This window comes from Nelusetta ayraudi, unplaced genomic scaffold (genome assembly GCF_046127955.1).
Source record: "Nelusetta ayraudi isolate G7.1 ecotype Tasmania unplaced genomic scaffold, CSIRO-AGI_Nayr_v1 ptg000042l, whole genome shotgun sequence".
Lineage (NCBI taxonomy): Eukaryota > Metazoa > Chordata > Actinopteri > Tetraodontiformes > Monacanthidae > Nelusetta > Nelusetta ayraudi.
In genome coordinates this window covers 10,070,001-10,083,279 of record NW_027466092.1, presented here as the reverse complement: position 1 = coordinate 10,083,279, position 13,279 = coordinate 10,070,001, and the positions used below count along the sequence as shown (strand labels likewise).

Here is a 13,279-nt window from a genome sequence, read left to right as displayed (position 1 = left end):
TGTGCTTGTACTATTTTGGTATATCTGATTCAATTTAATGACAAGGGTATGCTGATTCTTTTGCCAACCAGTTAAATATCAGGTAAATGTGGTTCCTCTGTCTTTTTCAGGACAAAATCTGTTTGTTTTTTAAGCAATCTTTTTAATTTATTTTTTTTGATAGATTAACAAAACATTTCATACAAAATAAATAAACAAGCTCTTTACATCACCCACACCCACTAAATGATCCACTAACTCATATAGAATTCCCCTTTCCCACATTTTAAGTTAAGTGTTGAAATCCTTGATGGTTTGATATTATTTTATTTAAATTAAAAAAAAAATGAAGACAAGCAGTGAAAGGCAGTTGAGAAAAATGAAAGATGAGCTCCATTTGGACCATGAGCTGCCTCAGCTTATTCGATCCCAGAAGAGCAAAAAAAAACACTCACACCATCAGTTCAACACTACAAGACAAAAAAAATAATAATGCCATTTTGGGATGGACTTCTTCTACTACACGGCCACTTTGGTAATCTTTGCCGCGACCTTCACCTCCTCTCCTTCTATCTTTCCTTTCTTCTCATCTTTTTCATCCTTTTTAGTTTCCTCTTTCACTACTTTCTTCTGCACCTCTGCTGCCGCCGCCGCCTCCTCCTCCTCCTCCTCCTCCTCCTCATCCAGCTGAAGGCTCCCTGAGGAAAACCTCATCCTTGCGAGCCCGGCCGGTCGCACCATTCTCGCCAGAGGGGGCGGCGGTGGTGGACAGTAGTAGGGGTAGAAAACCTCCGGTTCCGAATCGCTGTAGCTCCCTCCCATCATGCACAGTGAGGTAGGTCTTTCGGGTAGAGGGGAGGAGCTCAGCGGGAGGTAGGTCGGCCTGGAGGGGCGCGTCAGGTGGGGGTAGTATCCCAGAGGTCGGAACTCGGAGGCCGGGTTGAAGGCCGGGTTGGAACTCCTCGACAGGTGGAATTTGACGTCCGGCTGACTGGCCACGCGGCGCGGCAGCCCGGGAAGGAAATTACAATCGTCGCTGTAGTGGCCTGCCTCCGTGTGTCCGACGCCCAAGTGCCTTGCCCCGTTGCTCCCAGGCTGATATACCCTGGGCATTCCCAGCCCGCCGGAGCCGGAGGGACGGAGGTGCCTCCTGATTGGCGAGTGGGACGGCGAGCCGTGGCTGAGAGGGTAGAACGACGGCCGCGGTGGGCCGTCCACCGTCACGTACTCTCGCCTCCTCGCCTGCGGGAGGCGCTCCAGCGAGGATACGCTGACGTAATCAGCCAGGTAAGGGTAGCGCCCAAGGGGCGAGGGGCCAGCCAGCGGGAACGATGGGAGGACGGGGTGGTACTGGTAGGCCGGACTGTTTGGGTACAGAAGAACCAGCTGCTGGGCGGCATCGGGGTGCGGCTGAGGATTGGGCCGACGCCGCGAGCGGTTCCCGTACACGCCCGCCAGCCTCTGGGCCTGTCGCTGAGCTCCGCCCCGCACTCCCCGTATGTCCTCCATCATGGACGTGGAGGCCGACCTCAGCTTGGGGGAATGGATGAATGGGTGCAGGGATGGGGAGAGTGGAGTCACCCTGGAGAGAGGGCGGCTCCTCTGACAGCCCTCTCCATACGCAGCTCCCCGTCCGTCAATTTGTATGTCGTCTTCACCCACGAGATGCGCCTCCAGCACCTCCTGGCTGTGGACGTCGTAGGCGTGACTCGCAGAGAAAGGGTGGACGTGATCGTACATCTGCAGAAGTGATGCGTGCGCAAATGTCACTCTTGGCTGTCAACAGTCTAACATGCTAAATCTGGCAAGGCAGCTGACCAACAAACATCGTCTTGCCCGCCTGGGAGCTTTTTCAATATGCTTGAGGTTCTCGAAACCAACCATTTCTAATGCAACAACGGCAAATAACACTATCACAGTTGGTCGCCAAAGCTGGAATAATACTGTGAGGCTAGCTGATACGAAAGAGGTTAGCATGAATGCTGCAGGGTTGGTAGTATTATCACAGGTGACTGGCGTTTTCACAATAAAAGTGGAACAAAAAAAGGTTTTCCCAACAGGGAGTTAAAACACTGACTGACTGACTGAAAACCGAAGCCCAGGAACTTGAGGCCGAGCTGTCATTGGACTCTAGAATGAGGGAACATGAGGCTGTAGAAACTATGGGTTGACCCAGAAGGCAATAAGGCCCCTCTTAAATGTGAGAGGGTTACTTTTATCACATTGACTTCCTGTGTTTGGTAACAAACGCAGAGAAAGTGTTTGGTTCAGGTATAAAGACAGACAACCTTTGTGACTGCTACTGCAGTCGGCTAACAGAGGGCGACAGTGATATTACTGTCGCCCTACTACTATAATGTGATACAGCTCTACAGGTCACACAGACAAAATGGAGGATGGAAATGGAAACATTTCCTACTTGTTTGGACACATCCGTCAGCAGGTCAGGAGATGAGCGACACTGTCTAGCATCATAGTCAGAGTGGTAGAAGGTCCTGGATTAGGAGCAAGAGGAAAAGACCAAGAACATTATCTTCCACATGGACTTATGTTTCTTCTGTACAAACATCTGTTGATCTTTTCCCAATGTTTGCACGGGACAAGTATTCAAAACAGGAAAAATACTCCAGCCAACCATTTTTTTCCAACAACTCATGTCAATATATGAACCCATTATATTGACATGGTGCGTCCAGTAAGTCTGACCTGTCAAAGTGTGAATGCTTCTTCTCTCCTGAGCCCATGCACTCCAACAGCTGTTTTTGCGTACGTCCGCTGTCATACAAAATAACAGTAATCGTCATCTAGGGCCAGAAATGCAGTACCATGAAAGCAATTGATGAATTTGAAAAAGAAAAACACAAACGCATTTGAAACAGGGCCATGTAGAAAAGAGAGGGACATATGACAGAAATGTGTAAATAAAAACACAGACAAAAGAAATGTTAGCTAGGCGCCATACCTATATCTAAAGCTGGAGCCCTTACTGAACAGCAGTGCTTTTTGTAATGCTTTGGGTTCCTCGGGCAGTCTGAAAAAAGCATGGTACTCCACGCAGGTCTTCCAGAAGGACTTGCACACATCACGACTGGCCATGGAGAACTCCAGAGTGTCTTTGCACAAAGGCTGGACAGAAAGAACGCAACAAACACTTGTGCGCTGTACCCAAATGTAGTAACACAAGCAGAGCATTAATCCAGTGTGCATTCTCACCCCAACTTTGTCGTGCAGTTTGATAAGGAAATGTTTGCGTTTGAAGCTCAGCTTGCGAATCTTTGCCCAGCTGAAGGTGTTGATTTTGGTGTTCCCCTGTAAGACCAAGCAAATCAAATCCATGTTTTACCTTGCCCATATTTAGATCTGAACTGTAGTAGAACGTCAGAATTAATGATCCAAAATAATTAACTGATAGATATAAAATAAAATCTAAACAATGAAAACCTAGCATTTTTACCCTTGTGTTTGAGTTTCTAGTAAACTGATCCATTTTTTTTTTAATATACCTTCAATGTTTGAAATAGATTCATAAACTAGGCTCTGAGGTGATCTCATAGGGAAATACGATCACCTGATCCGATACGGGGTGTTATCACTTATGTGGAAAAGATGTAAGTCTTGTATTAGTGCTCTTATGACTTCCTAATATTGTAATTTTTGCTGGGAAGAACATTTGGGTGTCTTTAGTTTTAAATGTTTTAGGAAATTTGTTCTGTTGGTGAAACCAAATATAACGTTTTGCATGTATATTCAGTTCAATTTAACTTCAAACAGTTCAAACCGTTCGCTCTACTGGCAGGGCAGAAATAGTCTTCGATGGCTATCAGCATTACGGCCAGATTGGCAAAATGAATAATCCAGAACATTATTTAAGTATTAGCTGTACCACCTGTTTATTCTCTTTGCTTCTATGTTTGTAATGTATTTGAAAGTCCTCCAGTATGTCTGACACCATGTACCTGAAAGACCAGCACTCCAGAGTGTGTCACAGCCAAGTTGATCCTCATTCCCTCACCGTCGTGTGCAGGGTAAGGTCTGATGCCGTACATATCCAGCTTCCTGCCCACCTCCAACAGGTGGATGTCAGACTCAGCAGGGGACAGACCCCTGCACAGAGGGGAGGACTCTGTATGGGTGACTGCGTGTGAGGTTAACTACAAACCCTCTCTCATACAGCAAAAAGTCCAGTTTGTGACTACCTGTGCTTTTTGTGGAATTTGATGATCTTGTGGTCTAAATATTCCTGGTTGGGGACATACTGCTTCATCTCTAAATGGTGACAGTCCAGTTCCTCATCATAGTCCCCAAGCTCTGCTGCAATACAAACATTGTGCAGATGTAAGTCCACCAACTTTGTTTCTTTTCTTTCTTTCTTTCTTTCTTTTTTTTTTTTTCTTTGACAAATCCTGTTTGTCAGTGGGACAGTCAAAAACAATAACTAAAACAAATAATTATAACTGGTAACGCAAGTTTTTTTTGGAAATATCAATTTAAACCCAACCAATTTAGGTGTAAAATTCAAAAAGTAACAAAAATAATTCAACTCATGTAATTATAGGGGTGACTCAGAGAGTCATTTTACTGCACTTACATTGCAGAATGTGAGAGACCAGTAGGGCGGCGCTGTTGTCATGGCATGTCAAACTGCCATGACACAAGTCCTGTTTTATCTGTAAGGCAAAAAGATATCTAGGAAAGCAACACACAAATGATTAATTTGTTATTATTGTGATGAAATTAATACTCACGAAATATCCACCTTGCATTTGAATACGCAGCCAGCTTAAATTATAAAACAGTGGACATGTCATAACTAAGACACACATGTTGAAGTCATTTGAATAGTTACCGAGTAAGCCCATGTTTAAGTAGCCCAGGATCAGGTGGAAAGAACTTTACTATAAACCTGAAGAACAATTCATTTGTATCTAGAAGGGGGAAATCAAAGGTAAAACATTATGTATACAGATACATATACAAGTTTATTCCCTGTGTTCTGGTAATGCTTTCTGCTTTTGGCAGCCTTTTATTTTTACTTTTATTTTCTTTCTAACCATTATGTGATATTTTGGTGGGATGATTCAGTTAATTTAAAGACATAATATACATATATATATATGTATATATATATATGTATATATACATATATATATACATATATATATATATATATATATATATATAAATATGTGTGTGTGTGTGTGTGTGTGTACATATAACATTAAGGATACATTCTCTACATTATATTGAATAAAAACACACATTTATAATTAAGTAAAGTCAGTTTTCAGTTCTTACAAAAAAGTATTTATAGTTACAGAGGGAATTGAGCCATTTGGGAAGAGGGGGCCAGAGACATCATATAAGTCAAGTTGGACATTGATAAGGATTATCAACAACATGTTTTAACTGTCAGAATGTACATGCACTTTTGAAATCATTTTTTAACCCACTAAATAATTTAAAATGGAATCTATATCTACCATCCGATACCAGCTAGAAACATTTCTTTAATATATATTTTTTTATTTAATCTGTTGTTTCCTGCACAACAGTTTTCTATTATGAAAAATACTTACATTTGATCTGTTTGGTCAGTGGCTTTAGCAGCTCTAACCATACCTGTAACATAGAAGACATTTTAAAAAAATAATCACAAAGGTCAAATTGTTCATGAATTGCATTTATAAAAGTTTCTCATTCTCTTACGTAGTTTCCATTGTGGTGTCTGAACTCCAGTCCAAAGTACTCTTTCTCCAGCAATTTTAGATGACCACAGACTTTGTTAAAGAAGTCTCCGCCCAAAACCTTTTGCTGCAAAAGAATTAAAATGAGACTGAGAGGGATAATTGGATTTTTAAACTGAGACACTCTTAAAGCTGAAGTCTTGAGGTCCTCGAGGGATTCCCCGACTAAATGCTGTGTGACTCGATTTTTCTTATACTTTGTTCTTAAGAACTTTACATAATGAGAGTTTATGTCATTACTGCTGTAGGTCATATGAGCTGGAGGGCCAGTGTTTTCAATGTCAGCTACAACCCCCCCCCCCCCAATCCAGTCTACTTCTGCCCCTCTATACAAAAAGATACGATTAAATGTTTAAAATTAAGCCAAGAATACATATGGTGTGTGTAAAAGGACAATCTCACTATCAGGCTATGGAGGGTGTTCCAGAAAGCGGGCCTTGAGTATGTCACTTCGGAAACGAGAGAAACTGTGGGGTTTCAGTTCTAGGCCGTTTCACAAAGAGGGTTGACTGACAGCGATAACATACTCTGTAAAGCCAACTTGGTCAACGACAAGTTTTACGCAACACACTCAGAGTTTCTTTAGGTTTCCTCGCTGAAACGCCACCTCTCCTCCAACCAGTGCCGCGTCTAACGGGCACTGCTGCCGATTGTCGCCCTCTACTGGGGAAAAAAAACAACTAACTGTGGTTTGATTGTCGCACGTACGCAGTGCTAATGTTCCCGATCGTGTAGCGAGGAGACGTCGTTACTTCGGAGAGTTACAAATTCATTGTTAAATTATTAATTCACAAGTTATTTCTTTCCTTTAATTCCAATTTGATAAAATATCCATTTTTTGATATCGATCAATCCTGAAGAGTCACTACACGCGGAGTTAGGGGTTTGACTCGGGGTTTGTTGAATTTCCTACGTGGAATACCCCATGGTGAAATGACAACAACAAATTCTCAGAACATTCTTCTGTTAAAGTTATAACAAGAAATGTGCACGATTTCACCATGGTAGCGTGGCCGAGCGGTCTAAGGCGCTGGATTAAGGCTCCAGTCTCTTCGGGGGCGTGGGTTCGAATCCCACCGCTGCCAATATTTTTGTGTATTTCTTTTTGAGTAGAATTTGCTATCTTGAATCAGCCGATTTTTAAAAAAAAAAATTTTTTTTTTAGAAACGCTCTCAAAGCCGTTCACATTTTCCCGTTTACACCATGCATGTATTATAAAACAGTAAATATTGTTGTGTAGTGTTCATTTCACACATACACTTTGTACGGCAGGCATGTGATGCACAGATGTGTGTTGAATACAAGTCAATATGTTATTTATTATTATTCAAACATGATCTTCCATTTGGATGCATCATTACATTTTTCCCTTTGAAACTATGTTTGTAGCTTTTGAGATTTTTTTTTTGTTGTTGCTTGATATTGGATCGACCCTTAATCCTTCAATCTTGGACATGTGGCCAAAAAATGTGCACCTTTTTGTCCAATAGTTGCCCTAGCCCTTTATATCACATGGCCATTCTTCTCTTCTTGACACCTGAATCTCTCCTCGTCTCTCGCCCCGTTCTTCTTCCTCTGTCCAGTCCTCTGCAATTACTGATACGCTTGTCTCTGCACAGTTCCTTGAGTGTAGCACAGCATTTTGTTTTGTGTGTTCACTATTTGCGAGCTGGTGTTTAGCACCCTGCGGAGCATTGCTGGCCACCACTCATTTGTATGTCAAGAAGAAGGGAGAGGAGTGCAGCTGTAAGCGATTATACAGATAGCACAGGCTCAACCTGTGATTATTGGAAACAAACGGTTGCCCCAGAACAGCACAGTAGTTGACTATACAGAGATGAGTTACGTGAAACTGAGTGAAATGCAGCTCTGTTGTCAAATCTGATGGCTAACAGCTATTTCTCCTTACTAAATAGTCTTTATAAGAGATTGTTTTCAATGTATAATCTTCCTAATGCTATTAGCTTCGCATTTGAGCTCATCTCTAAGACTGTTTGTCGGCCAAAATTTGAATTTTGTTGCAGTTATTGATTCTTTGATATTTAAAATTTGTTATCACTAGTGTTGTTCATATGCATTAAGAAAGTTTAAGTTATCACTGATACGTACGACCTTAATGGTCCTATGCAATCTTTACATTACAGTATGGGTCTCAGTACAGTATGTGTCAACTGTCTCTCTCGAAGCCCATTCTTTATTTGCTTTTAGAAAGTGTGAATTAAAAACAGTTCGAAAAAATTGACAACTTGTGATGTATAAGCACAATAAGCGATGCTACTAAACTGATACTTTCCCTAGGTTAGTAACAAGACCCCCAGCAAGCCAAGGATATATGCATATATGTATAAACACATATATTTACATACCCTTTATCAGCCCTTATTACGGTTTGAGTACCGCGTCTATTTTTGCCCTCATTCATTTTCCATTCATCTGTTTCCTTTCCTTTTTCATCACTTCCTCCTCCATGTCTCCCCTTTCTCCTATGCCAATGACCATGCAGGAGGCCGCAGGGAAACTGACAGAAAAAACACGGTCGTAGAAAATGGGCCTACTTTGCAAACACAATACTGCCAGCCACACACACACACACACACACACACACACACACACACACACACACACACACACACACACACTTGAAAGCCTCCTGTTAGACGACGTTACTGCCTTGCAGACGACATTGCTAATGTGACTATGATGGCACACATTCATGCTAAGCTGTTAAATCACATGACACAGATATTGACGTAGAGATATATGACTTTGCAAACACTTGTTTATATTAGGATTTAGAGATGCAAGACAGTAGGGAAACATGCAGTGATGCGTTTTCAGATATTTCCTTATTCTGTTTCTTTTGCTAATGTAGACAGACAGGCAGGGAGTTAATTGAGTATTCAGATATAAAACAAATTAACAACAACAACAACAACAAAAAACGGAATGGTTACTTTAATTCTACCAATATTTCAGTAAAATCTTTGTTGACTATACATTATATGCACATCTGCACATACTAAAATCATATTATACTCAACTCATGTATATGTATAAACGTGTTCAAAGTTCATGCCTTCATGCATTGACATTTCCTAGTTGTATGTACAACTGGGCACAGAAGTATTCCTTGAAATGTCTCACTAAAGTAGAGCAACACACCAAAATCATTTGTTGGCATCCTTCTGTCTCGGGAGACAATAAATTAAATAAATAAATAAATAAATAAATAAATCAAATTTGGATGTGAAACAGTTATCAAATGGTTACGAACCATGACAGTTTTGATCTATTACAATAGCATTTGGAAATATTAATAGCACGTGCCTCATTTCAATGGAGGAAAACGGATTTCTTGTATGTCAGACCGGAGCGCATGACGTAGAAATACACAGGCTTGTGTTTGTAATGTGCCGCATTATTAGGGGAATAGACATGGACTATATTTAGCTCCTTTCATTAACAAAAAACAAAAAACACTGCATTTTTGAAATGTCCCCTCTCATTCATTCTTTTAACCAGAGGACAATAACACAAAAAAATATTAACTACCAACGCCTGCACCTACAAAAGCAAAACTTTTTTTTTTTCTTTATTATTAAGAATTACATTTAAACAGATCGACTTTGCCGGGCTGGTGCATAGATACAATGGCATATGCGTTTAACATACCTCCACCTCGAACGTGCGCTCGCTGTCATCCAGGAAGATGACGCGCAGTCGGAGTTTGGTCTCTTTGGAGACCCGGGACATGGTGGCGAAGCCCCCGAAGCCACCGAACCTCCGCTGGTCGTCCTCCATGGCCGCGTCTCACTCTCTCTCTCTCTCTCTCTCTCCCTCTCTCTTTCTCTCAGGAGGAACACAGCAAATCCTCCATCTCAGCCGCCATCCTCAGAGTTCCTCCAAGAAAAAAGTCCCCCGCCGCTTTACGCGCTCACCCCCCATCCCCCCCCATCCTCTCCACAGGGATCCGCGGCTGCCGCTCCGGATGCTCGACGGCGCTCTGACGTTGTTGTTTCCACAGACTGAACACTGATGCAGACAGCGACAAGTCCGTGTGCTATCACACACACACACACACACACACACACACACACACACACACACACACACACACACACACACACACACACACACACACACACTGCAGTGGTTCAGTCTTACTATTATCATTCTACCCAAAACAATATGTTTTAAAACAAGAATGACCAGATAACTATAGTACCTGGAGTTAAATCTGAAATCCAGGAGCGTCACCTGGTTGTCTCCCAGGTCAAATGGCAAGAGGCTTATATACTAATGCTCAGGAGAGATTCAAACATCAGTTAGCATTATTTTGATGTTATTTAAAAAAAAAACAAATGAATTGTGGATTGTATGATTAAAGGTATAGAATCTGAGTTTCGCAATCTTAAGCATCTTTCCATTTTCCCTCATTCCCACTATTGAGTTTTTCACTGATAGACTCAATGAACAAATACATATTTTTAAAAGTATTTATTACATAGAGCTGTCCTAACACAGTGTGAAGTTTTACCACCAGAAAAATAAAAGTCAAGAAACAAACATGCTCGCACACGTACACTGATCTGAGTATTTTATTTTATTTTATTTTTTACTTACTGCTACATTTTAGGGCCAAATAATCACTTTTGTTTAGTTTTATTCATGGAAATTATTCAAGTTAGTTTGCAAAGTCTTAATTGGTGATCTAATTATTGTCTCTTTTTCTCTGCACTACAGTTAAGCTATGCCGAACACAACATGATAACTTTAGTCTGGTCCAAATTGACGTGAATTTTTTGTGTTGTTTTTAAAAGACCCGTTCCCACTCTAATCTGACTAATCTGCTACTGTCTTTTGTTCTGGCATACTGGCACATTATCTTCATAGGGGAACTTCTGCACGCTACATATGTGATAACACAGAGTGTGCACGTGTCCTCCATGGAAATAATATGAATTTCACGGTGGCTGGACGCTTTCAGAAAACTGATGTGTCCTAAAGTAGGCTAGTAGTGCAGGCCCTCCTTTGGCCCGCAGCCCTGGACTGAGCACTCAGTATGTGTGCGTGTGTGTGCGTGTGTGTGTGTGTGTGTGTGTGTGTGTGTGTGTGTGTGTGTGTGTGTGTGTGTGCATGCGTGTGTATGTATGTGTGTGTATGTGTGTGTGTGCCCGAGTCTCTTTGTGTGGACAGACAGACATAAATGAGGATGGCACAAGGGAAATGTTGGTCAAGATACTTGTATATCTTCATCAGACCTTTAATCATTTGATGGGGTCATCACACATCTCCTGATGTTAGGCAATTTTAAAACATGATCCACAGCAGGTACTGTTATTCTTATTTTGAAAATCCAATGGATCTCAGGCATCATTTTTGGACTTTCTTATGCAATGTCACGATAAAGAGTGTGGACTCAGAAATCCCGACACTTACAAGTCAAGGATTACTTTGTGGCTGTTGGTAATTTTGAATCACAGTGGAGAAAACGTGGTGACATTCCATAGTAATTACTTCTTGGCTATCGTTTTCATTATCTCCATGCTGCAATTTCCTCAGATTTGTGAATGTCACAACATTTCTTCCCAGGCTGAGGCGGATTATCAGAAGATCACACAAGACTATAGTCGGTGGAGTTGAAATTAGTGGATGGGCCAAAATTTACTGGAGCTTCTTATTTTTGGACCTAAAGATAAAATGTTAAAGGTCAGTACTTGACTCTTGACTCTATGGAAATATCTTGTTGAAATTGCAGAATCAAATTTTAACATCCACCTAAGGACAGATTCAAAGTCAACCCATCATCTTCTGAAAGACATCGCAGAAATCAACGGATTTCCATTGAAGCTGGAAAATTGGTGTCTGCACAGGTATGACTTAAAAAGAATCCATCAGACAGTTACAACTAATTCAGAACACTGCAGTCCGAGCTCACTAACACCAAACGGTAGATCTTTTTTTCTTTCTTCTTCGATCATTGGACTGGCTTTCTGTGAGTCAAAGGACTGGTTTTAAAATTCTGGACTACTGACCTTTAAAACACTTCAACGTCTGGGACCTAATCCTTTTCCCTTACGAGGTAGTCAAAGCTCTTATGTTTGCAGGTACAGGCCAACTCATTGTTCCTACAACTAGAACCATTAGCTTGCTTCAGGCAGCTTTTAGTGTCTACATGTGGCACAAAGTGTTTTCAGACATGAAAAGTGTGTCAGAGACATTAACACCATTATGAAGACTGGATCAAAATATCTTGCCCCCCATTTTAGAAATTTCAGGAACTTTGAAATAGATTGAAATTACTTTGTGATATTTTAATTTTGGTTTTACGTAGTTTATTTTTCAACATGTATATTCGTTTTTACGTGGTGGGAACACCTGGTCAGCAGAGGGCGCTGCGTTTGGATGGTCTCAGTAGCTGACGTGACGCCGCTCAGTAGTAGAGCAAGACGCCACAGGACGTGCGGCGTGTGTCAGGCATATGGTGCGGAGGGCTGACAGTTGTGTCTGTTGCTGTTCCTGCAGGTAAGATGTGCAGAAATCATAACCGGAAGTAATATGGAAGTGATATTACGTGTTAGAGTCATAGACTGTGTTGGAATTACTCTGAACGTGACACATGACACAAAGGCTAACACCAATAAAGCTCGCGTGCATTGCGGCTTTGACTTGTTGCGGCCCCGGAAAACAGTGTGCAGTTTCCGGTCAGTTCTTCAAAAATAAGAGCACTGAAAAATATTTTACCGGTTTTTGTTATATTTAGATACATTATTTTCGAAGTGGATTTTGTCATTATTTCTAAGGTATTACAAGTTTAAAAACACTTTAAATTGCTGTATTGCCAGTGGAATCTACGGGATCCCTTTTCATTTATTTTAAAAACACTTTTTAAATAAACTGTTTTAATTTTTTTTAGTGCTATATTTCTTGTTTTCAATTCCTTGATATATAACTAAAGTTACCTTAGGTGTAGGGTTGGATTGTTTGGGTAAGAGACACGCAGGTTGTAAAAAACAAACAAAACAAACACTTAAACTTAGACGCTGGATCAGCAGGTTTATTAGAAACTTGATTGTATGATGGTTGTGCAGTATACAAGCCTACCAGCAGATGTCAGAGATGGGCCTTTTGCCGTGTTTAAGTTAGCCTGTAAAACTTTATTTCGTGGGCCATTTATTTTTGTCAGTGAATGAAAATGTGCTTTTTTTTCTTTCTTTCTTTCTTTTTTTTTTTTTTAAATCATCTTTCATTTGTCTTGCAATTTTTATGAAGTTCCTGTTAAAAATGTTTCCAAGCATTTTTCTTTGAATGTAAAATTTTCCAAAAGAGTTTATTGCAACATCCCCTACCTCACCATTTTTTCAAAAGAAAATAAAGTTTCATTTTCTCAGTATACTTTCATAAAACAGGAAGTCTTTACTTCCCCCTCCCCCCTGCTAAAAACAACGTAAGACACTGTTGATGACAACACCAGAGGCAACAACAGACTCGACTCTGTCATCATAAGACACAAAACTCTGGAACATATTTTAAGAATTTTGATATACATATACAC

The 13,279-nt window shown here is 40.9% G+C and overlaps 1 protein-coding gene and 1 non-coding gene across 2 annotated transcripts; one reads left to right on the top strand and one right to left on the bottom strand.

The window, feature by feature from the left end:
• Nucleotides 1-6: 6 nt before the first annotated feature.
• Nucleotides 7-9,659, bottom strand: LOC142893539 (FERM domain-containing protein 7). The gene is made up of 12 exons (XM_076034196.1): nt 9,397-9,659; nt 5,686-5,790; nt 5,556-5,598; nt 4,826-4,904; nt 4,568-4,665; nt 4,176-4,290; nt 3,936-4,083; nt 3,193-3,288; nt 2,942-3,105; nt 2,686-2,754; nt 2,399-2,474; nt 7-1,719 (listed from the first exon to the last, which is right to left on the bottom strand). The coding sequence occupies exons 1-12, from the start codon at nt 9,523-9,525 to the stop codon at nt 499-501; spliced, it is 2,343 nt and encodes a 780-aa protein (XP_075890311.1). The 5' UTR covers nt 9,526-9,659; the 3' UTR covers nt 7-498.
• On the top strand, nt 6,727-6,808 carry trnal-aag (transfer RNA leucine (anticodon AAG)). The gene has a single exon. It is a non-coding gene; the product is annotated as a tRNA-Leu (tRNA).
• Nucleotides 9,660-13,279: the final 3,620 nt, after the last annotated feature.

Excerpts from the sequence above, each read along its gene's own strand:
- LOC142893539 (XM_076034196.1), bottom strand. The coding sequence starts at position 9,525 with ATGGAGGACGACCAGCGGAGGTTCGGTGGCTTCGGGGGCTTCGCCACC. Across the intron at positions 3,106-3,192 it reads AACTGCACGACAAAGTTGGG|CCTTTGTGCAAAGACACTCT; the intron begins GTGAGAATGCAC and ends CTTTCTGTCCAG. Across the intron at positions 2,475-2,685 it reads AAGCATTCACACTTTGACAG|GACCTTCTACCACTCTGACT; the intron begins GTCAGACTTACT and ends CTCCTAATCCAG.